General features: G+C 43.7%; 1 protein-coding gene across 1 annotated transcript in view; it reads right to left on the bottom strand.

Moving 5' to 3' along the window:
• PCDH15 (protocadherin related 15) overlaps positions 1-24,166 on the bottom strand; it is a 2,056,285-nt gene that overhangs the window by 1,130,996 nt on the left and 901,123 nt on the right. The window contains exon 12 of the mRNA XM_029609778.1: positions 10,229-10,435. Coding sequence (XP_029465638.1) covers positions 10,229-10,435 — 207 coding nt within the window. The remainder of the gene's footprint in view (positions 1-10,228; positions 10,436-24,166) is intronic.

Here is a 24,166-nt window from a genome sequence, read left to right as displayed (position 1 = left end):
CTGGACCACCAGGTAATTTAACATTTTGGGGGGGTTCGGGAGGGTGGGGGAGGGTAAAGTATTGGTTTTAAAGGGTTGGGGTGGGTTTAGGTGTTGTTTTGGTGTGCCGGTTTTCCCGCCCTCCCCCCAAATAATTCCCGTACTTGATTTAACGATTTTTCACGATAAATCGAGGGAATTCCTATTGTATCGAGTCCCTTACCGATTAATGACGATTTTAAAATTATCGGACGATAATTTAAATCGTTAAAAAACGATTCACATCCCTAATTAGAAGCATGACGGAGAAATAGTAGCAGCAAGATCCCTAAGGTGTTTCATCTAGGACATGGAAGGTAGCCAGAGCAGCAGCAAGGTCTTCAGTGTGCTTTCAGTCATCATGCCACTTGCAAGGAAATTCTGGAAACTCAAGCACAGGCAGACTGATTTTAAAACACAAAAGCTTTTCCATGAATTATGGAGCCAGTGTTAAAAGATAGGCACTCACGATGTGTCCTGTCATTGAAAAGACACATTCAATGAGCATGCTGGTTGGTGGGCAGAAAAGGTATTGTTAAGCACCTTGCCCAGGTATGGCCAGACTGTGGACTTGTGTGTCTATGCCTTATATACCAGTGACTGAATCTATCTCCTTAATGGACTACTCAAGATATTGTTCACATACATTTTTGCTGCAATCTCCTTTGCTAGGGTAGGCCAAGGTTCTCTCTTGCCAGCTGCTTTAGCTATAGCCAATATCAGGAGCCATGTTTTCACAAAGTGTGCTGCTCCTGATTTCACTAATTTCTGAGTTGGCCACTCTTTCCTGGACTACATCTCCACTATGCCTCTGCATCTGGCACTACAGTTCACATACCTTAGCTACTAACATTTCCTTGATAAATATGAGACGCTGGAACTGGAAGGCTAGAGGTGTGCAGGGAAAAAATAACTTTTTATTTTTGGTTCATTTTTGATAGGTTTTTTTTGCATGAATTTCAGTTTGTGGAATGTTTGATTCATTTCATTTGTGCAAAAAAATAAATCAAAAACACAAACACACATAAAAAAAAAAAATCAAACAAAAGCAGCCCAAAAATTTAAAACAGGGCCAAATGGGGCTTCCCACCCATCTTCCTACCCAATAGTCAAAATGCTAGGGACAAGATTACCCCCAGCACTCACTTACCCAGTCCAGTGGGGATCTGCCGGTGAGTCTTAGGCATAGGCGATGCAGTAGGTCACCATGACCTAGGTCTATACAAGGCAGAGACTTCAGCTGAGGCATGGGCCTTATGCACTGGCCTAGATCTAAGCTCAGGCTGAAGCTTCAGCCTTGCATAGGCTGAGGCTGCAGTAGGATGCCACTACCTCAGCCAAGGCATCTTCAATGCCGAAGCTTTGGCATAGGTTGGGGCATGGCCTATAGACTGAGTCCAGATACTAAGGCTGGGGCCAGGGCCCAGCCTGGAGGATAGGTCCTGTCGGTTCGGTCTGAGTCTAAGCCAGGGCCCAGTCCCATGACCCAAAACCGAGGGCATGTCCTCACACCTAGGCTTCGATCCACATCTGATTCTGCAACCTAGCCTGGAAGCCAGGCCCTGGCCTGATGCTGTGGCCCAACCCAGAGTTGTGCCTGATGCTGAAGCCCCAACACAAACCTAGGCACAATACGAGGGCCAGACCCAGAGTCCAGTTCCCAATACCTGGGACTTCAACTAAACTGGGACACAGGCCCAACACCATGATTTGAACAGGAGGCCAGGTTTCAACTCCAGGGCCTTGACCTGGACCCAGGCCCGACATCATGACCTGGTCTGGAGGAGAGTTCTGACACCAATGCTTTGGCCAAGACCCAGGCTTGACAGTGTGATCCGACTCGGAGGCTGGGTAATAACACCTGGGCATTGGCCTAGGCCAGGGCCCAGGCCTGATGCTGCAGCCCTGTCTGGAGACTGAGTCTTGCCACTGGGGCCAAGGCCCTGACTGAGGCCAGATGCCAAGGCCTCGACTTGGATCCAAGCCCAATGCTGCAACCCGACCCAGAGGCCAGTCACAAAACTTGGGGATCAGCCGTGGCTAGATGCTGTGGCCATGGCTAAAACCCGGTTCCCAATTCAAGGGCCTCAGCCCTTACCCAGGCATGATGCTAGGGCCTGGACTGGAGGCCAGGCCCTGATGCTTCAGCCTTAGCCTGGATTCAGGCCCAATGCTGCAGACCAACCCGGAGGCCAAGTCCCCATGCCGGAGCATCAGACCAGATCCAGGCCCAATGCTGGGGTCTCAGCCAGGACTCATGCCTACAACCGGGGACTGACTTGGAGGCTGGGTCCCTTATCCCAAGTTTTTGACCCAGACTGAAGCCCAACACTGTAGGCCAATGAGGAGGCCAGGTCCCAACACTGTGGACTCCATCTTCACCCAGGCCCAACATCGCAACCTTGTTGGGAGGCTAAGTCCCGAAGCCTGGGCCGTGGCCATAATCCAGTTTCAGGTCCATTGCCATGGTTCAGTCCAGAGGCCAGGTCCCAATATCAAAGTCTTGTCATGGACCAAGGCCCAATGCCATGACCCAACCGGGTGAGCAGAACCCAATGTCGGTGCCTCAGCCTGGACCCAGGCTTGACACTGGGCTTTAGCCTAGGTTGGGGTTTGGGTCCAGGCTCAACATTGTGGTCCTGTCAAAAAGCCAGGTCCCAATGCCTCAAGCCAACTTGGAGGCCTCAGCCCAACCCCAGGCTGATCCCGAAGGCCAGGTCCCGATGCCTGGGCCTCACACTGTGTCTTAACCTGTAAGCCAAGTCCTCGTCTAGATGCAAACCTGATGCTGGCTCCTTATACCTGGGCCTCTGCATAGGGTCAGGCCTAGACCTTAGAGATTCTTTTATTGGTCTTCTTCCTTCAGCATTTGAAAACTAATTGGTGCCATCTTATGGTTAAGCTCTGGTATTAATTAACTTCAGTGCATTCACACCAGGTGATGGCACCCTTATTTTATACTGCAATATTGTTTTGTGCATATGTTTACATTTATCCATTTTTTGGCATGTCAAGAATTTTTTATATAGCTATATGGTGATAGACATATATTGAGCCTATTCTTACATTGGGCCTCATTTTCCAAGGAGTTTCTGCATGTGATAATTCCACAAACTGTGCTAACAGCAGTTAATGTGATTTGTGAATTTTGTATTCAGGGGGTGGAGCAAATGTAAAATAGGGAGGATTTATCATGTGCCATGAAACAGCCACACTGTTAACATGGCCAATAAGTACACCTAGGCCTCATTTTGAGAGAGAGAGAGAGAGAGAGAGACTTGTCATAGTGTCCCCCTCCCTAGACAGGTATTTGTATCCCTATGAGAGGCCCACCTAGTAACTCGTGGTGAGGTTTAAGTATTAGTGTAGGGGGTTAGGGGCCACTTTCACATTCAACATGAGATGTACGAACAGAACAGTGGTCTCTTGTGAAGATTTGATGACCTATGGAGTGAGGAAACTCACTCCAAGATGAGATTTGTGCAATGATCTCTCAACCTAGCTTGATGGACTCTCTACCTGGGTAACAACAAGCTAGGTTGAGAGAACATTGCCCAAATTTCATCTTGGAATGAGTTTCCTCACTCCGTAGGTCATCAAATCTTCACAAGAGACCACTGTTCTGTTCGTACATCTCATGTTGAATGTGAAAGTGGCCCCTAACCCCCTACACTAATACTTAAACCTCACCTCGAGTTACTAGGTGGGCCTCCCATAGGGATACAAATACCTGTCGAGGGATGGGATACCATGGCAAGTCTCTCTCTCTCTCACACTCACTCACTCTCAGCCTGCATACTAAAACAGGCCTCTCAGGAGGCAATATAGCCCAAATTGGGCTAACAGCCTTTTGCATAGGGTACACCCCATTTTGGTATTGCATGCAATACTAATGCGATATTGGAAAATGAGGCCCATTGTCTGTTTTTATTTTCATTGACCAGTAGTAAATATTGGTTAGGCATTCAGGGGTAGATTTTAAAACATGCACATGGGTGTACATGTGCGTGTGCTACCCGGTGCGTGCATGTTATAAAATCGGGGGTCAGCGCATGTAAGGGGGTGCACAATTGTGCACCTTTCACATGCCAAGCCAATGCCAGGTCATGCTGCCTTCCCCCATTCCCTCTCAGGCTGCTCTGAAATCGGAGCGGCCTCGGAGGGAACTTCCCTACCCCTACCCCACCTTCCCTTCCTCTATCTCCCCCGCCCTTTCCCCCCTACCTTTTTTGTTTTTTTTTTTTCTTGTTTTAAAACTTACTTCAGCCCTGGGGCTGAAGCAAGTTGCGAGTACCGGCCGACTGCTGGCGCGTGATCCCCGGCACAGCAGCAAATAGCTGCTGTTCCAGGAGCCTCTGGCCACTCCCCCTCCCCTCCCCACCCCCTCCCCACTGCTTTTTGTAAACTCTGAGACTTTCACGCATCCCAAGGCTTTATGCGCATCACCGGGCCTTTTGAAAATAGGCCAGGCATGCGTAAGATCGGTTATGCGCATAACCTTTTGGAAATCTTTCCCTCATTGTTTTATACAAAGCCAATCCAAGTGGTATGACCTCACATTAAGTTGATCTTTTATGTAGCTCTTTTTCAATTAATTTTTTATTTTTTGGATATGATTTTTAAGCCTTATCTGTATTTTTTATTGAGATAATATTTAAGAAAGTTTTTACAAAATTTTAGTAGATTTTTTGGTACATAAGAGCAGTGAAGGATACACTGCAAAGTTCAAAATAATACTTCCAGTTTGGTGGTGCTATATAGAGAGATGTACGGACCATCAGCTATGGACAACATTTGAGGAAGGCTAAATAAAGCATATTTTAAAAAAATCACTTTTGCATTTTTTAATAAACTATGTCTGTTGCCAAGATAAGAATATTTGCATTTGAATGTATAAGTAGTTGTAAATGGTAGAGAAATATTTTAACATACCTGTGTAACTTTAATATGGTTTAATGTTTTCAAATCATGGACGTGCAGCCACATGAGGCCTGAACACAAATGTTTAGCTATTGACGTCATTACTAGTTGTATTATCTGTCCGTGTGGTAGTTAAAAAAAATATATATCAGTATATATTTATTTATTAATAGCATTAATTGAGCATAGAGTTTCTAAAAGGTTAGTGGGTTTGTTTATCAAATGGAGAGTAGTTAGAAAAAACTAAGCAACATAGCATTCAGCACTTATTAGTGTTAGTGTTGTCAAGCCCCCCATTTAAACTAAGCAATACATGCCATTATTTAAAAAGCTATGGCACTAATCCAAATATTTTTGAAAGCGATTAATCAAAAGGTTCTTGTTCTAGATAATGTCTGTAATTTCCTTAATACAAATAGTTATGTTGACAACATGTTTCTATCCATTGCAACACTGTAGATATCTAAGCAGAACAATGTGTCTGTTTATAAAGGAAAACTGAATGTGATATTTTAAAAGATCAATGAGAAATCTGTCTGATCTTTACAGGCAGATACAAATAATACTTTTTCATTGCATAGCTGTCTTCAAGCATATATTTTGATATTTCACTGTTTGTCTATGTTTGTATTCTGGCATATGTCTTTATGCCTTTATGTATAAAGTTTTCATGCTTTATATATAAAGTTTCTCACATTGTTCTCCTGTTATTTACATTTTATGTTGCTTACTTATGCCAGTTTTCGGCCTCTCATCTCTCTATACTCTGTTTTCCCATACCCAGTAGAGATGTGCATTCGTTTATCATGAATTAGGCAATTTCAATGAAATTGCCTAATTCATCATGGGTCGGGGGCCCCGAACCCCGAAACGGATTTTCCCCAAACTTCGGGGAAAATTTGTTTTTCGGATTTGTACAGGGGGATGGGCACATTTTATTTTTTTTAAATAAAAAGACAACCCAAGCATTACAATTTACCATAATACAACCCCCCCCCCTCCACCATCCCGATCCCTCCCCAAGACTTACTAACAACCCTAGTGGTCCAGCGGTGTCCCGCGAGCAATTTGTCCCTCCGTGCCGTTGAGCCTGCCTCGCATTAAAATGGCGCCGATAGCTTTACTATGTCACAAAGGCCGTCGGCTGCCATTGGTCGGCCCCTATCACATGGTAGGAGCAATGGAAAGCTGGTGCCATCTTGTGCTCCTACCATGTGACAGAAGCCGACCAATGGCACCGGTACCCCCTGTGACACAGTAAGGGCAAAGGCTATCAGCACCATTTTGAATACTGGTAGCTGACAGCCCGAGCCCAGGAGATCGCTGCAGGACCCCTCCTGGGTCAGATCCCACCCCCCAAGACTTGCCAAACGTCCCTTGGTGGTCCAAGGAGGGTCCTGGAGTGATCTCCCGGGCTCAGGCCATCGGCTGCCAGTATTCAAAATGGTGCCGATAGCCTTTGCCCTTACTTTGTCACAGGGGATACCAGTGCCATTGGTCGGCTCCAGTCACATGGTAGGAGCAAAAGATGGCACCGGCCGTCCACTGCTCCTATCATGTGACAGGGGGTGACCAATGGCAGCCGATGGCCCCTGTGACATAGTAAAGCTATCATCGACATTTTGATGTAAGGCTGGCCCGACAGCCCGACGGCATGGAGGGAGAAATCACTCATGGGACCCCACTGGACCACCAGGGATGTTAGTAAATCTTGGGGAGGGATCGGAATGGTGTGTGTGTGTGGGGGGGGGGGGGTTGTATTTAATGTATTATAGTAAATTTTAATGCTTGGGGTGGGTTTTTGAGCTTCATTTTCCCGTGTCGTTTTTTGGGCCCATTTCATTTTTCCCTGCTTAGTATTTTGTTCGTTTTTCCAAAAAACTAACCAAGGAAAAACTAACTTTACCCCGAAGCATCTGACTCAAAAAACAATACGGTACAAAAAAAACGAAGCTCATCTCTAATACCCAGTACCTGTTTGATGTATTTTCTACCTGCAGTTCTAATGTAAACCAGTATGATGTATCCACTAATACCAGTATAAAAAAGTGTTAAATAAATAAATAGATAAATATGTATGTGTATTTACTTTATTTTTTGCTATATGGTTTCTTATTCAAGTTACATTTTTAATTTGAATTTAATTCATTTATTATTATTTCATATCTTTTAAGTATATGTAAGTCATTTTTATGTACTTCTGTATATTAATATATATGTTTTATAATTATTGAGCCCCAGGAACAGCTTGGTCAAATGTGCGTAACTCAGCCAGTCAGGCTTTATTTTTTCCTACACCACATTGTAATAATATAGAATCCTTGGTTGTACCAATCTACTCTTCTTGGTTGTTACAGAAATCTTTGTACAGGGTAGAGGTGACCTGCCTACTAAATATAATCTTGGAACAAATTTTGTAATTGGAAGCAAACATATGCAGCAGACACTTAAAGCCCACGTTCACTGCTACCTGCAAGGGCTGATTATCAAGGGCTATAGTTTTCATGTGTCTGATTGTTACTCCTTTGGATGCTGCCTGTCTCCTGCCATCATTTTCTCTATGATGGGTTTCTGCTTTAGACACATGGCTAGGGACTACTGGCCTGCCACCTGACTGCTGGAAGGGGCAGTGGGATCAGCTTGGAGAAAAGTCTTCCCTTTTTCAACCCCTTTCTTCTGGCTTTTATTTTGACTTGCAGGCAAGTACTGCTAATCTCCCCTGATGCCAAATGCTAGAAAGTGCTGCTTTTCCAGGTATGTTAAGGTGTTTTCGAATGTGAAAAGGACCTTTAACGCATGCGAAACACCATAATGCATCGTGCAATGCAAATAAGGAAAAGGGCAGGAGTTTGTGGTGGGATTTATGGCCAAGGGTGCAATGTTTTCTCAACCTAGCTTGATGTTACCCAGATAGAGAGTCCATCAAGCTAGGTTGAAAGAACATTGCACAAATCTCATTTTTGGATGAGTTTCCTCACTCCGAAGGTCATCAGACCTTCACAAGAGTGCACTGTTCTGTTCGTACATCACACTCTGAATGTCAACATGGCCCCTAACCCCTACACTAATACCTAAACCTCACCTTGAGTAGCTAGGTGGGCCTCATATAGAGGTATAAATACCTACCTAGTATGAGGGCCTTATAGTTAGTCTCTCTCTCTCTCTCTCTCTCTCTCTCTCTCTCTCTCTCTCTCTCTCTCTCTCTCTCTCTCTCTCTCTCTCTCTCTCTCTCCCCTTCCCCCTCCCTCCCCCCCCCCGTTGTTGTAGGTAGGAATTACAACAATTCTGGCACTTACCACAATGTGCCAAAAAGGTATCACAGTAATACCTGTGCTAGCCGCACGTATCTTTTAAAATATGGGGTCGGCGCGCGCAAGGCTGCGCAAAATCAGCAGCCTGCACGCGCCGAGCCGTGTAGCCTGCCTCCCTTCCCTTCCCCTAACTAATCCCCCCCCTACCTTTATCGTGAAAGTTATGCCTGCCCATGGCAGGCGTAACTTGTGTGCACCGGGCAGGCTGCAGCCGCGGCATGGTCCGGTCCGGGGGCTGGTCCGGAGGTCGCGGCCATGCCCTCAGAATGCCCCTGATGATGCGCTGGCCACGGCACACCCCCTGACCCGCCCCCGATGCCACGACTCGTCCACTGACACGCCCCTGACATGCCCCCCCCCAGGAAAGCCCCGGGACTTATGCACATCCCGGGGCTTTGCACGCACCGGCAGCCTATGCAACATAGGCTCGGCATGCGCAGGGGGATCTTGGGGCAGGTTTTCGGGGGGTACACGCGTATCTTACGTGTGTACCCCTTTGAAAATCTGCCCCTAAGTTATCTGCACCAGTTTGTTTACTTAGAGCAGAGCCATAGATTTCAAAAGACCATAGACTTGAAAAGGAACATAATCAAATGAGACAAAGATTATTTGTTTCATTCATGGGAGCCCCCACCCCCCCATTCATTTCTGAAACTACAAATGAAACAAACATGGACTAAGTCATTGTGTTTTACCCATTCATTTCAAAAGAATGCATATCTTTAGTAAACCACACCAATAGAGTATATCTTAAAGAGAAACATGCAAGATAAGCCAACCAATATAGTATTCCAACACTATTTTAATTTTTCACACATACACACCATTTCAAAGTTCCTGAATATTAAATCAGTTTATTCACAGTTGAGTAAAATTCCCAAATGATTTACAAATGCAAAATGGCTAACAGAATGATTTAGATGGCTTTCAGTTCCAGTTCTTAAAAACAAGCTGGTTCTACATTTAATAACTATTCTGTACTAATATGCAATGTGTACTTTAAACAATAAGTAAGAATGAGAATCTGGGGAAAACGTTAATCAACTACTGTTAAAATGGTAATTGGTGATGGATAGTTATTTTGTTATTAAATGGTATTCCCCAAAATTATTTTTTTATACAGACCCTAATAATCAAAGAGAATCCTACTTTCAATTTTATAGATGGTCATGCATTAATAATGATGCATTAATAATGTGTCTTACCTTATAACATCCTTATTAAAACCAAGCATTGTATACTATTCTATTATAAAGCATAACCCAAAATAAGTTGCCAATTCCTTTTGTCTGTCTTCTGTTGTATTTACTAGGAATAAAGAGGTCCATATTGAACCACTGTGTGGCTGGGCTAATTAGCTAGATAAACGTATCTGACTAACTTAGCCCATACATTCAGTGGTGCAGAGACACCACTGGATATATCCAGCTATCTTAAAGTTAACCGGATAAGTTTTTCTGGCTAACTTTAGGGCAGCCCAATGTGCCGGCCAGAGTTATCCAGTGACCTCTGAATATATGATGTAGCTGCATGACTTATCTGGCTAAATCAACACCTCCCAGTTATGCCCCCAAAATGCCCCTAACTTATCTGGCTAACTTCTAGTCGGATAACTAGAATTTAGCTGGATAAGTGGCTAAATATGCCAATATTGACATTTAGATGGACAACTTTTGAATATGGGCTTCAAAATTTTATCTGTAAAAAAAACATTAAATGCCATATAAAATGATATTTTCTGATATTAGTACAATTAGTCATGAAGACACAATGTATAATATATAATACTGTGAAAACTTATAATCCAGTTCTCTAAATAGAATTTCTTAAACTAATGGAATTGATTCTTATGTATCTTTAATAAGATTTATAGCAGAATAAATGCAATTACACTGATATACAACTGTATCTTTAGAGACACAATACATATATGGTATGTTCAATGAAAGATGCATTTGGATGACAGCAGTTCTACTTACCTCTTCCACATCTTTATCCAAAGCTATAAGCTTTAATGGAGATGTCAAGTTCCGATTGTCTGAGATGGTTGAACCTACTGGGGATGATTCCAGGATGAAACCCTCATAACTATGTACTGTAAAGTAAGGCGCTTGATTGTTCTGATCTAGAACATCAATATGCAAGTTGGCAAAAGCAGGAAGGGGGTGACCATTGTCTTGTTCAGCCTATAAAAAGATATACATTTTTCAGTATATATTTTGCATTTATTATAACTGTAACATCCAGAATCATTATGTATGTCATTACTTAGAGTCTAGTCTAAACTTGCCAACTACCTTAAATCATTAGGAGCGATGTGCCTTTTTTTTTTTTTTTTAGGGCCTGTCTTCATAATCACAGGCTTTGTAGACTTGTATTTTATATGGACAAAGAAAGTTACAAAAGCAAATCCAAGAAATTTTAATGATAGGTGTTAAAAAAACACAGGAATGTCTTGACGTATCTCACAATTCTTAGAATTAATTGGTAGACTTATTAATACAGACAAAAATTACAGATTGTATAGGATGTTTGAGATATAGTGAGAAATAGTTAAAAGAATCTCAGTTGACAAATCTAGATTTAGTTCTTTAAAAATACATTCAATTTAAAATTCATAGAGGAAATACACTATTATATTCTGCCTTGGCTTTCTCTTGACTCACAATATTTTCTTGAACTAGAGAACACCAAAGAAGGTAAACTTTTTTAAAAGGAACTTAAATCACATATCTTGCTCAAAAAATTCATGAAGACTGCTCCAGAGAACTGCACTTATTCTCATGGCTCTAATAAATATGACCCATACTAATTAGTACTAGTTTTAATACAGTTAGTAACCTGGGGGAAGTGTGCACATGTATAATATATTTCCATAGGGTCTTTTCCTTCATGCTTCTATACTGACATCTTTCTTTTCATCACCATTATAAATGGGGCCCACATCTTCTCCATCTAACAAGTTAAAACCTATTGGGAAGCAATTTCAGTTTAGAAAAGAATTTCAGTTTTGATTTGCATGCCTTTTTCTTTAACTTGGAATAAAAAATGAATACTAAAAAGATAAAACATTGAAAATGTAGAAATGAAAAAAAATGTTTTCCAACTGATCCCCACAGCATATGCTTTTACATTTCAATGAATAAAACTTTGTAATATTTAGACATTGACATTTTTTAACTATATATAGCCATTGTTATTAAGAAGAATATGATAACACTGGTGGGTTGCATGCTTCATTGTTATTATTTCTAATTATTATGTCAATTATTTTCTTCAACAAACATCTTACTTGTGCAATGTGATTTCAACATTTCACATAAATAACCCTTCCCCCAATATACCCAGTGTACAAAGAAATATATCATCTTCACTCATGAACAATGAAGCAAAGTACAGTTGCTTACATACATACCAGGATGCATTAATTACTGAACTCAATTGGAGCTCCGTCAATAAGCTAATTTTACATGGTTTCAAGTAACTTGCATTGACCATGATAGTTCTAAACTGAGAATACTGTTCCTTATGTTCAAAAAATATGATTTTTAAGGGGACAATTTTCAGTAACTGATATTGCTGCAAGTACACCAGTACTTTTGAACCACCAGACCTAGTAGTTCATTTTCTAAGGGAAACAATGTGGGCTGCTTGCCTTTGAAAACTACCTACAACAGCCATAGGCAACTCTGGTCCTAGAGTGCCACAAACAGGTCTAGTGCTCAGGTTATCTTCAATGAACATACATGGGATATATTTGCAGACACTGGAGCTCCCACTGACCCCTCCCGAAAGGCAAAGGAGAACACTTTCAGGACGATGTCACAGAGATTAGATGTTTGGTGGGGGAAAAGGGAATAATTGATGATCTGGGATATGGGTTGAGGTGGGTGCTGAGGCATGAGATTGGAGGGACAGGGTTGTCATGAGGCTGGGAAAGTGAATCTTGGCCAGCCCTAACATTACTTCTGGCATGTCAGGAGTTACAGTAGGTATGGGAATAATTCTCCTTCTCTTCAGCCTCATAGTAGGGCGGCCCATTCTTTCCAATTCACCCTAGGCCCTAAATCCCTAGAGGATGGGGAGCAGATTGTTGGCTGACTAGTTGGGGGTGGGGTAACTGGGTGAATTGGGAGGGGAAGCTGGTGAAGTGCGTGGAGGAGATGGGCTGGGGAAGGGGAGATAAGATAAAAAGAGAGAATGTGAGCTAATAGATATTACTATAGTTACTTGAACTGTTCCAAGTACACGTAAGCAGCTGGACTAACACATCATTGCAGGGAGAAAACCCCAGACCAACTGCATCATTGGAAGGGAGAATCACACCCTACCCCTTCCCAAAGGTGCCAGCTGCTTTGTATGTAGCTGTTCTGCCTCTCACATTGAAGATTTATTTCTGATAAGGATGAGGTGTAATTCCAAAAAATAAAAATTTACAGGCATCTCTGAAGTGTTTGAGGGATCTTGGGTAACTAGGGAGAGTACAGACTAAAGAACCAGGGTGGGTGGAAGATCTAGCTGAACTCTGGGCAAACTGGTGGAGAAACTGGTGAAACTGGTCATCGACTGATGCACGTCTGTTATAAAATACCCTCACCTGCATGTCTATAAGCCAACTTACCCTGCTGGATGCACACAAGCTTAAAATTAGGCACACATATACGCCGCCTAGACAATTTTATAACATATACACATTTGTGCGTGCATGTTTTAAAATTGCTGAGTATCTGGGCATGCTCCAACATACACACATGTATATGTGTGCTCGTGCACCCGTTTGAAAGTTACTATCCCTATGAAACAAAAAAAGTTACTATCCAAAAACAAAAAAACACATCTTTCATAAACATCCCTAGTAGATTCTCTCTCCTCATTTATTCCCCATGTTTAAAAAGCTCACTATCAATATAAACAGTTTTCTTATATTCCAGCTCATGATAAATATGCATCAGAAGAGAAGACATATGCCATCTCTGTATATGCTGGTACATTGTTTAAACAAAACTATAGTAGTGTGAATGTAATCAGTGTAGCAGCAACAACAAATTGATTAATTATTTGACATTTAAGCCTCTGATCTCCAGTGTTTTACCCAATATGTTTTAGTCAGCAAAGGAATGTCATATCTACTGTATGGGAATGTTTATCATGTTATTGCATTAACTAGTGATGCTAGCAAATATGAGTGTTTGATATTAAATTTAAAATATTACATACATCATTTATTATTTACTTTTTAAATTTTCTTTACCGTTATATGGTTCTATTTCATTACACGAAGTTTACCTATAAGATAGCATGCGTTCACATGTAAAGAGTGCATTTCTAAAACATTTCGCATATAAATATGTGCATATACACACATAGGTAGCCTCTACTTGTGTATTCTGTATTTTATAAAAGTCCAAAATATGAGTGAATTTTCACTTTTATATGCACCTATACATATGTAAAAGGGGGTGGTCTAAGGGCATCCCTGGGCAGGGCCGACAGTTATGCATGTAAGTTGCTATTTTAAAAGACACATCAATGCATTTGCAAACTTGTATATTTTTACAACTATTTATCTAATGTAGGTGAAAATAAATGTATCTTTTGTGTAGTACTAACTGGTTGGGAGGTCTGGGTGAACTGGAGGGAGTTCAGGCTGAAAAACCAGGAGGGTCTTGATGATCTGGAGAAGGTATGGGCAAACCTACTGATTAAACTAATAATTTAACTTATGCGTGTATATTGTGGGGTAAACATATAAGGGATGTACATTCAGGAGAAACGAAAAAGGAAATGAGACAACATTTCCTATTTCATTTCAGATGGTTTTCAAAATGTAATGAGTTACATTCCAACAAAATTTCTTTGGAATCTTGTTTTGTTCTGAAAACTTTTTTTAAAAAAAGGTTGCCAGTCAGACCTAGGCCTAGGCCGGAGGCCAGGACCTCACCAGGAAGTAGGCTGAGACCTAAAGGAGGGTTAACAGCCTACATCTGAGCGTGACTGCTGGGTCCCGCCTAGGCATAGGCCGTGACCTGAAGTAGGGGCTGCGGTCTACACCTGATTGCAATGCCAGGGTCTTGGCCTAGGTCCTGGTCCAATGCTGGAGCCTAGGCCAAAAACTGAACAAAGGCCCAGTCCTGGGAAATTTCACGACACCCCCCTCATACTTATCAAATCTGACACCCCATCTTGGCCTGGTCCTGATACCTGGATCTCGACCTAGGATGTGGACTGGCCTGCAGGAAAGGTCTTGATGCCAGGATCAAAGCCTGAACTCAGGCCTGACACCAGAGTCTAGGTCCCAATGCCTGGGCCTCTGCCTATATAGGGTCCACAACCAGGCCAGATGCTGCAGCCTGGTCCAGAGGCCAGGACCTCATGTTGGTGCCTTGGCCCAGACCCAAACTTGAGGCCAGGTCCCAACACCTGGGCCTCAGACAAGTCCAGTGCCTGAGCCCAGGACCCACGCTGTGGCCCAGCCCAGAGCCCAGATCCCAAAACAAGGCTAAGGCTTCGACCTAGGCCCAGGCCCAGCTCCAGGCCTGAACCTTGGCCCAGATCTTAGAGCTCCTCATTGGCATTTTCTTTCTTTGGCTCTTTTTCACTGAATGGTGTCTTCCACTGCGGTCATTGAGCCAGAGCTAATGAACTCTAGTACATCCTTCCCAGTGGAGGGTGCCATTCTGATGAATGGCAGCTATTCAACTGCCGTACATAAAAATGGTGCCCTCTGTTGGAGAGAAGGTGCCAGAGTTCATCTGACTCCAGCAGACGGAGTCAAAGAAAAGCTGAAGAAAGAAGACACTGGGTGGGAGGTCTGGGTGAACTGGAGGGAATTCAGGCTGAAGAACCAGGAGAGGAGCTCCAAGGTCTGGGCTTTGGGCCTGGGCCTGATCCTGTGCCGAGGTCCAGACATCAGGACCTGGTCTGTGGGTTGTACTGGGCCTGGGTCCAGGCCCTGGTCTAGGCGGAAGCCCAGGTATCAGGTCCAGACCTCCAAGCCTGGGCTTCATGTAGAGCCTAGACTGAAGTTGCAACAATCTAACGCTGACTAGGCCTACTCAAAGCCAAGGCTTTGGCCTGGGCATAGGCCAAAACCTTGGTCTTGGATAGACCTAGGCTGCGGTAGGCTGCCATGACCTTGACCTAATTCCCATGCAAGGCCCCAACTTGGGCCAGGGCCTAGGTCTCATCTGTGGATCGCCCACAGAACAGGTAAGTACAGGCAGTGGAGGATCTAGCATTTTTCCATGTGGGAAGGGTGAGTGTGGGCACTAGAGGCTCAATTTCTTTTTTTATTATTATTATTATTATTATTTTTTGGGGGGTTGTTCCTATATTTATTTCATTTTTTAAAACTAAAGAAACAAAATAAACATTTCATGAAATGAAATTCATGGGGAATAAGCGCATGAAAAATGAAACAAAAAAACAAAATGAAATTTTACCCCTTCCCACCCCTAATATGTGTTAAGGGCATTTGTGATTCTCATATGTTATATAATACTATGGTAAAACTATGTGTGGCCTCAAACATGCATATATCATCATGCACAGTTGTTTGAAAGTTATCCTTCCTGTTTTTAAGGTTCAAGCCACAGCCAGAACTAGATTGGGGAAGTACAGCAATGAAAGCACAGCAAGTCTTTTAACATCTTATTCATCTCTGTCAGTGTTGCAGAAGATGATGATGGCCACAATGATAGTCATGTTAATAGGATACTGGGTAAGACTGGCAGCCTGGCCAAATTTAAGTGGGAATGCTATAAATCAAATGTTGGTGAGACAAAATGTTTCATTCATTACAGGTACAACAAAATTGTAGTAGCTAGAAGAATGCAAGGTGTCAATGAAGGCAGCTGTTTGGGCAGACTCTTACTCAGGAATAGAATGCAAAAAAAACTTTTAATATTTGTAATGAGTTTCAAAAAAAAAAAAAAGGAAAGAAAAATCTGTTGACCAAATTGTTTGCTTATGCTTTTTCAGTCTGGTAAAACATAGGCTGGTTCAGCAAAAATGATGATTTGTTAAGGAATGAATTTGTTTTATTTTCACCATACTTTTCATGTGCAAAATAATTACAAAGTTTTATTTTAAAATCAGTAGTTAAAAAATTTGATGTTGTTTTACTGTTTTAAGTGGAATCAAGCTTTGTCCTGACTTGGTTTCACTTGCAAAGCAAGTAAAAGGGCTTTAAAGCCCTGAAATTTACCCATTCAAAATTGTATCTAAAATATACTTAAAATAATTTCCTTCACTGCCCTATTAGAACTCCAGTGAAATTAAGCAAGAGCATGCTAGAACCATGGATTGCTTTACATCTGTACATGGATATATGGATTTCTACCATTGGTCCACCAAATGGATTTAAAACTGACTGAAGTACAAACCCTCATGGCAGCTGCTTCTCCCACTGCTGCTGTTCCAGTGCACCAGTCCCCAGCTCCTGCTTTATTGCTGCTATGTTTTTGTAAGGATGTGAACCCTGGGCTGAGATGAGAGGTGTCTCCACCCACAGGGAGGGGCCCTGTGAGCCTCACCATCAGTAGGGGCGGTCTCAGTGGCATAGGACACAGCTGTATGATAGAGACTTTATTATGAAGGAAGGAAAAGCAAAGCCCTCAGAGCGGGAGATGCAATTAAGTACAGTTCTGAGCAGTGGGGTATACCCAGAGTGATACTACTGATGTGAAGATCTGGTAGTGGCCCACAGAGCGGAGTACGCCAGGAAGTCCCTTCAGACGAGAAAAGATGACCTCAGAAGTGCAGATCCAGTAGTGGCCCGCAGAGCGGGGTACGCTGAGGATGCCTGTACTGTAGATGATGAAGAGATGGTCTGAGGTGCAGGAACCCGGAAGTGGATCCTGTAGCTGGTGCGACAATACCCTGAAGCCCAGGGTATACTGGAACAACTTCTACTGAAGAGGAACGGTAGTGGCCCGAGGCACGGGGTACACCACAGAGAACCTTCTGTAAAGCTGATATAGTTGAAGTCTGTAGTAAGGTACTCACAAAAGATAGTTCCAGGATAGTGTCCCGAGAAGCGGGTCAGGTAGTAGTCCAAGGCAGGAAGGCCCTCCGAGGAGCAGAAAGCCAGGAATGCGGAAGAGCCTCCGAGGAGTGGGTACCCAGAGTGTCCACACGCCAAGAGAGGAAATCTGGAACTGGAAGTCCAAGAAAGGAAACGGATTCAGCAACGAGGGAACTCCTTGCTAACTTGTTGAAGCAAAGGGCTGGTCAGCTTAAGTACAGCAGCAAGTTGACGTCATCAGGAGGGGATGCCCCCGAGGTTCCCACCATGATGTGTACAAAGGAGACCCTTGTGCTCATGCGCATGCTTTAGGTGATTCCAGAGACAAGATAGCAGTCGGCAGCACCCACGCCGTCCTGGAAATGCCAGGGAGTTCAGTGGTGGTTGGCAGAGGCTGCCATTCTTCCTAGGATTGACGGTGCAAGGAAAAAAAAGATGTGAGCATGAGTGGTCGCAGCTGTCTGCGACCAATGGGCATAACAATTGCAGTGGGATAGGCAATTGAATACTGATAAATCAGATGTCCTAATGGAGGAATGAGTTAGAGGAGACTGCTTCTCGTCGTTTGGATTAAAGATGGTGTCGTTTTGCTGATTCGGTCTTGTAGTTTGCTGTCTACTTGTCTTTACAGAGTACATGAACAAAAAAAAATGTATGCCGCTTTCACTTTCTGATCATCCATCAACTGTCCTTCCCAATCCTTCATCCCATTCACAGTAACATTGGCATGCCTTTTATGATTCCTTTATATTTTCTGGTAATGCTATCTTTTACTTATTCTATTCTGAGCTGAGGAAAGGAGTCAATAAATGTGTTCAGAATCATTTTCATCCATATGCATGAACCACAGACATTTTCACACACTTTTACCAGACAGTAGGCTCCTTTAGTTCTGGGTGGAAATTCTTGTTTTTGGAGAGCATGCAAATTTGTTCTGCTCCTTGGGCTTCCAGCTCATATTGGAAATGAGATTGGGATCCAGTATTGTGATTCATCATTCAACTACCCCAGGATTTTTTCCCCCTATTTTGTATAGAAACAAAGAACATGATAGCAAACAAAGATCATATAGCCTATCCAATCTTCCCATCCATACTTACTGCTCAGCTTTACAAACCCTAACTCTCCTTCTGAAATCTTCTGTGCTGGTCCCATGCTGTCCTGAATTATGATATCATTCTTGTCTACATCTCCTCCACTAGGAGGTCATTCCATGAGTTCACCACTATTTTTATAAAATAATATTTCCCTAGATTGCTCCCGAGTCGACGCCCCTTTCAGTCTCACCCCATGACCCCCTTGCTCTAGAGTTTGCTATCCATTGAAAACTTCCTGGACTTTGAGTATTTATTTCTTAGAGGTATTTAAATGCCTCTATCATAGCTCTTCTTTCCATCTTTACTTGAGGGTACACAATGTTAGATAATTAAGCCTGTCCCACATACTTTATGATGAAAGTCTGATGCTATTTTAGTAGCTGCCCAGTGAAACCAATTCTATATGGATAATATCCTTTAAAATGTGTGGTCTCTACTCTCTAGAATTGTACACAGTAATCCAAATGAGATCTCATACAGAGTAGGGATGTGAATCGTTTTTCAACGATTAAATTATCGTCCGATAATGTTAATATCGTCTTAAATCGTTATAGAACACGATACAATAGAAATTCTAACGATTTATCGTTAAAAATTGTTAAATCGTGTTAGTGCACACTAACAGGAGTTAGTGCGCACTAACTCCCAGTTTAGTGCGCACTAACTCGATTTAGTGCGCACTAACTGAAAATGATACAAAATAAACACTTCCAGGTCACTGAAGGTCAGTTAGTAGAATGAATATGTGTTCCTATTGGCTGGCTGCCCTCTTATCTATTGATGTTACCAAGGTTACCACTGAGGTGATGGTTGGGGGGATGGGAAATGGAACTGGAAACTAACGAACACCAACAGAAAATGAAACAAAGTGTTCACACTTCCCAGGTCAGTAAAGGTCACTATGAATGAATATGTATTCCTATTGGCTGGCTGTGCTCTTATCTATTGATGTTACCAAGGCTAACACTGAGGGTAATGGTTGGGGGGATGTGAAATGGAAACAGTTGGAAGCTTGACAAAAAAAGTAATGTAATGATCAGCACTCACATAACTAGACTTGTTTGTTTATTATTTTTTGTTAGCAGGCACCTGAAATGCTAGTGCATGTTGAATTTGCCAATCACTGGCATTTTAGAAAGGTTGGTCCTGGCTGGAACTGTACGCAGTTCAAATATATGTAATTGATTGTTGGTAAGTGTAGATTTTAAGTGATTTTCCTGTACACAGTGCCCTAACCCGGGCACCAGGGGTGTTGTGATCTTCCTGCACACAGTGCCCTAACCCTGATACCAGTCTGAGACAGCTCCCTCCCTGCGTTACTAGTGAGAGGCTGGCTTCACAGACAGGGGGGAGCTGCCTGACCCTCACTCCTGACTTCCCCCATGTCCCAGCTAGTGAATGGTGTGTGGGTGAGGGGGGGGGGAGGAGGATGGTGAAGTCTGAGACAGCTCCCTCCCTGCATTACTAGTGAGAGGCTGGCTTCACAGACAGGGGGGAGCTGCCTGACCCTCACTCCTGACTTCCCCCATGTCCCAGCTAGTGAATGGTGTGTGGGTGAGGGGGAGGGGGAGGATGGTGAAGTCTGAGACAGCTCCCTCCCTGCATTACTAGTGAGAGGCTGGCTTCACAGACAGGGGGGAGCTGCCTGACCCTCACTCCTGACTTTCCCCATGTCCCAGCTAGTGAATGGTGGGGTGGGTGAGGGGGGGGGGGGAGGAGGATGGTGAAGTCTGAGACAGCTCCCTCCCTGCATTACTAGTGAGAGGCTGGCTTCACAGACAGGGGGGGCTGCCTGACCCTCACTCCTGACTTCCCCCATGTCACCAGCAAGTGAATGGTGTGTGGGTGAGGGGGGGGGGGGGAGGGAAGGATGGTGAAGTCTGAGACAGCTCCCTCCCTGCATTACTAGTGAGAGGCTGGCTTCACAGACAGGGGGGAGCTGCCTGACCCTCACTCCTTACTTCCCCCATGTCCCAGCTAGTGAATGGTTGTGTGGGTGAGGGGGGGGGAGGAGGATGGTGAAGTCTGAGACAGCTCCCTCCCCTGCATTACTAGTGAGAGGCTGGCTTCACAGACAGGGGGTAGCTGCCTGACCCTCACTCCTGACTTCCCCCATGTCCCAGCTAGTGAATGGTGTGTGGGTGAGGGTGGGGGGGGAGGAGGATGGTGAGTCTGAGACAGCTCCCTCCCTGCATTACTAGTGAGAGGCTGGCTTCACAGACAGGGGGGAGCTGCCTGACCCTCACTCCTGACTTCCCCCATGTCCCAGCTAGTGAATGGTGTGTGGGTGAGGGGGGGGGGAGGAGGATGGTGAAGCTCTGAGACAGCTCCCTCCCTGCATTACTAGTGAGAGGCTGGCTTCACAGACAGGGGGGAGCTGCCTGACCCTCACTCCTGACTTCCCCCATGTCCCAGCTAGTGAATGGTGTGTGGGTGAGGGGGGGGGGGGGGGGAGGATGGTGAAGTCTGAGACAGCTCCCTCCCTGCATTACTAGTGAGAGGCTGGCTTCACAGACAGGGGGGAGCTGCCTGACCCTCACTCCTGACTTCCCCCATGTCCCAGCTAGTGAATGTGTGTGGGTGAGGGGGGGGGGAGGAGGATGGTGAACTCTGAGACAGCTCCCTCCTGCATTACTAGTGATAGGCTGGCTTCACAGACAGGGGGGAGCTGCCTGAACCCTCACTCCTCCGGTGTATTGTGATCTTCCTGCACACATGTCCTAGTCCCTGATACCAGGGATGTTTGTGATCTTCCCTGCAGCAGTGCCCTATCCCTATTAATACCAGGAGTGTTGTGATCTTCCTGCACGCAGTGCCCTATCCCTAATACCAGGGGTGTTGTGATCTTCCTGCCCACAGTGCCATAACCTGATACCAGGAGTGTTGTGATCTTCCTGCATGCAGTGCCCTATCCCTGATACCGGGATGTGTGCAAGAAGATCCCAACACCCCCGGTATCAGGAATAGGGCACTGTGTGCAGGAAGATCACAACACCCCTGGTATTAGGGATAGGGCACTGTGTGCAGGAAGATCACAACACTCCTGGTATTAATTGGGGATAGGGCACTGTGTACATGAAGATCACAACACCCCTGTGCCAGGGATAGGGCACTGTGTGCAGGAAGATCACAACACCCCTGGTGCCAGGGTTAGGGCACTGTGTGCAGGAAGATCACAACACTCCTGGTATTAATAGGGATAGGGCACTGTGTGCAGGAAGATCACAACACCCCCTGGTGCCAGGGTTAGGGCACTGTGTGCAGGAAGATCACAACACTCCTGGTATTAATAGGGATAGGGCACTGTGTGCAGGAAGATCACAATACCCCTGGTATGAGGGTTAGGGCACAAGTTCTAGTCACATTGACTGATCACATTACTTGTTTTGTCAAGCTACCAACTGTTTTCCATTTCCCATCCCCATATACTGTCAGTGGGAAGCTTGGTAACATGAATAAATAAGAGGGCAGCCAATAGTGCGCACTAACTCTCCGTTAGGCGCACTAATCGGAAAAAACGATTTTTAACGATTTTTTAACTAAAAAATCGTGCCTAACACGATTTTCTTGCCCTGCCACACGATTTCTATCATTAAGACGATATGGAAAACGATTCACATCTCTAATACAGAGCAATATCACTTCTTTTTTTCTGCTGGCAATCCCTCTAATAGGAAAAGGAGGAAAGAAAGGAAAAAAAGAGACATGATAGAGACATTTAAATACCTCTGAGCAATAAATACACAGGAAGTCAGTTCCCTTTCAACAGAAGGGAGTCATGGGATAAGTGTGAAAAGAGGTAGACTTGGGAGTGATCTAAGCTGCAGTCTTATATCCCTTTCCAACTCAACTAGCCCAGTCATCAACAGCCAGGGGTCATGCACCAGGGCTTCTTGCAAAACCCTGATATCTTGGACCCTAAATCTGGCCACTAGGAGATTCATATTCAAAATGTTTATGTGGATAAAATCTTATACTGCATAAATCTAGCCCTTTAAAAATGCTCATTGGCTGAGTTGGAGGGGATAAAGGGTAAGTGGTACATGGAGACCACTCCGCAGAGAGGAGCATTACTGTTGGTATGCTGCAGGAAACAGTCCTTGGACCAGTTCTTTTCAACATTTTCCTAAGCAATATTGCAGAAGGGCTATCAGGAAAGGTTTGTCTTTTTGCAGATAATATCAAATCTGCAATAGGGCTGGCACTCAGGAAGGCATGGAAAACATGATGAGGGATATCACAAAGCTTGAGGAACAGTCGAGAGCAGGGATGGCCAACTTTGGTTCTCAAGAGCCATGAACAGGCCAAGTTTTAAGGATATCCACAATGAATATGCATTAGATAGATGTGAATACAAGGGAGGTAGCACATGCAAATCTGTCTTATGCATATTAATTGAGAATATCTTGAAAACTTGGCCTGTTTGTGGCTTTCAAGGACAAGAATTGGCCACCCCTGGTTTAGAGTCCAGCAGCTAAGATTTAATGGTAAAATATGCAGAGCCATGATTTGGGCTGCAAAGATGATACTATGATGTACAGAACAGACGTAGACAGCATCTGAATTAATCAATTCATAGCAGTGTACTATTGTTTCTAACAATAATTGTTACCAATTTTGTAAGGGGAAGTAGCTGTAAGAGTGATATTAAATCTAAATTATACAATCAGACTTGCAAATGAAACCAAATCATTCTTCTGGACAAGAAAATCAACCAAATAAAGTAATTTCATTATAAGTACTACAATTACTATAAATTAGAGCACTAATCAGATGATAGCATATGATTTTAAATAATGTTAGATATTTTGCATTCACTATAGATCGTTAAAGATAGAATATGTAAACAAGGATCTGCTTATCCTTGCAAGCAAAACATTAGAACATTGGCAGCTGGCCAAACTGCTTCTTGTAGATCACGTGGGTGGAGATGTCAGATGATCAGCCCACACCCATGGTTACTTCATGATGGTGATGATGGTGGCTCCTTCAAAGTTTCTCTGTCTTGCTTCATGTCTTATACCTTTTTGTTAGCTTGTCTCTAGTAGTCACATATGATATTATCCCTACCAATCATGGGTTATGTTGCATGCATTCTGAACAGAGTCACTGTAACTCTCCGCACAGGATGTGTGTTGTCTTTGAAAAAGAGATGTGTCTCCCATTATTTTTGTAAAACAGGAAGAAACCTGGAGTGTGGCCTTACAAATGTCTGCACACACACAAGAGCGATTATTTTCTACAGTTTCAGCAAGAATATTCATCTTGGCTTTGTTTTTTTTCACTAGCATCAGCATTTCGTTGTATTCCATCTTCGTTCAAAGAAGTATTATGAGTTATCACAAAAGTTAGTATGTGTAGTCTTCCGCATATAGAATTTGATCTGGAATCTCATTCCTTGCACTATATGCCAAAAATAATTGCTGCAGAACCACGCTAACCATAGCATAATAACTGTGTGTGTGTGTGTGTGTGTGTGTGTGTGTGAGTATGAGTGTGTTTTCACTCACTATCTACCTTATAAATGGGCTCTGACCGACGGCCCGCAAATGCGCAGTAGAGAGCAGCTCTACTGCGCATGCGCGGGTGGGAGAGTATGTCGGTCAGAGCGGAACTAAGATGGCGCTGGGAGGAGCAGCAGCAGCGATTCGGCGGCGACGATATCGGGCAGAGCAGCGGCGGTATTTATATTTATTTATTTATTTTTAACTTTTCTATACTGATGCTCCTGTACAGGATACATATCGCACCGGTTTACATGGAACTGAAAACAGTCGCCGGGAGGCGTATACAAT

Source organism: Rhinatrema bivittatum, chromosome 7, assembly GCF_901001135.1.
Source record: "Rhinatrema bivittatum chromosome 7, aRhiBiv1.1, whole genome shotgun sequence".
Lineage (NCBI taxonomy): Eukaryota > Metazoa > Chordata > Amphibia > Gymnophiona > Rhinatrematidae > Rhinatrema > Rhinatrema bivittatum.
The sequence above is the reverse complement of the archived record's forward strand: the minus strand, read 5'-3'. Positions and strand labels throughout refer to the sequence as shown.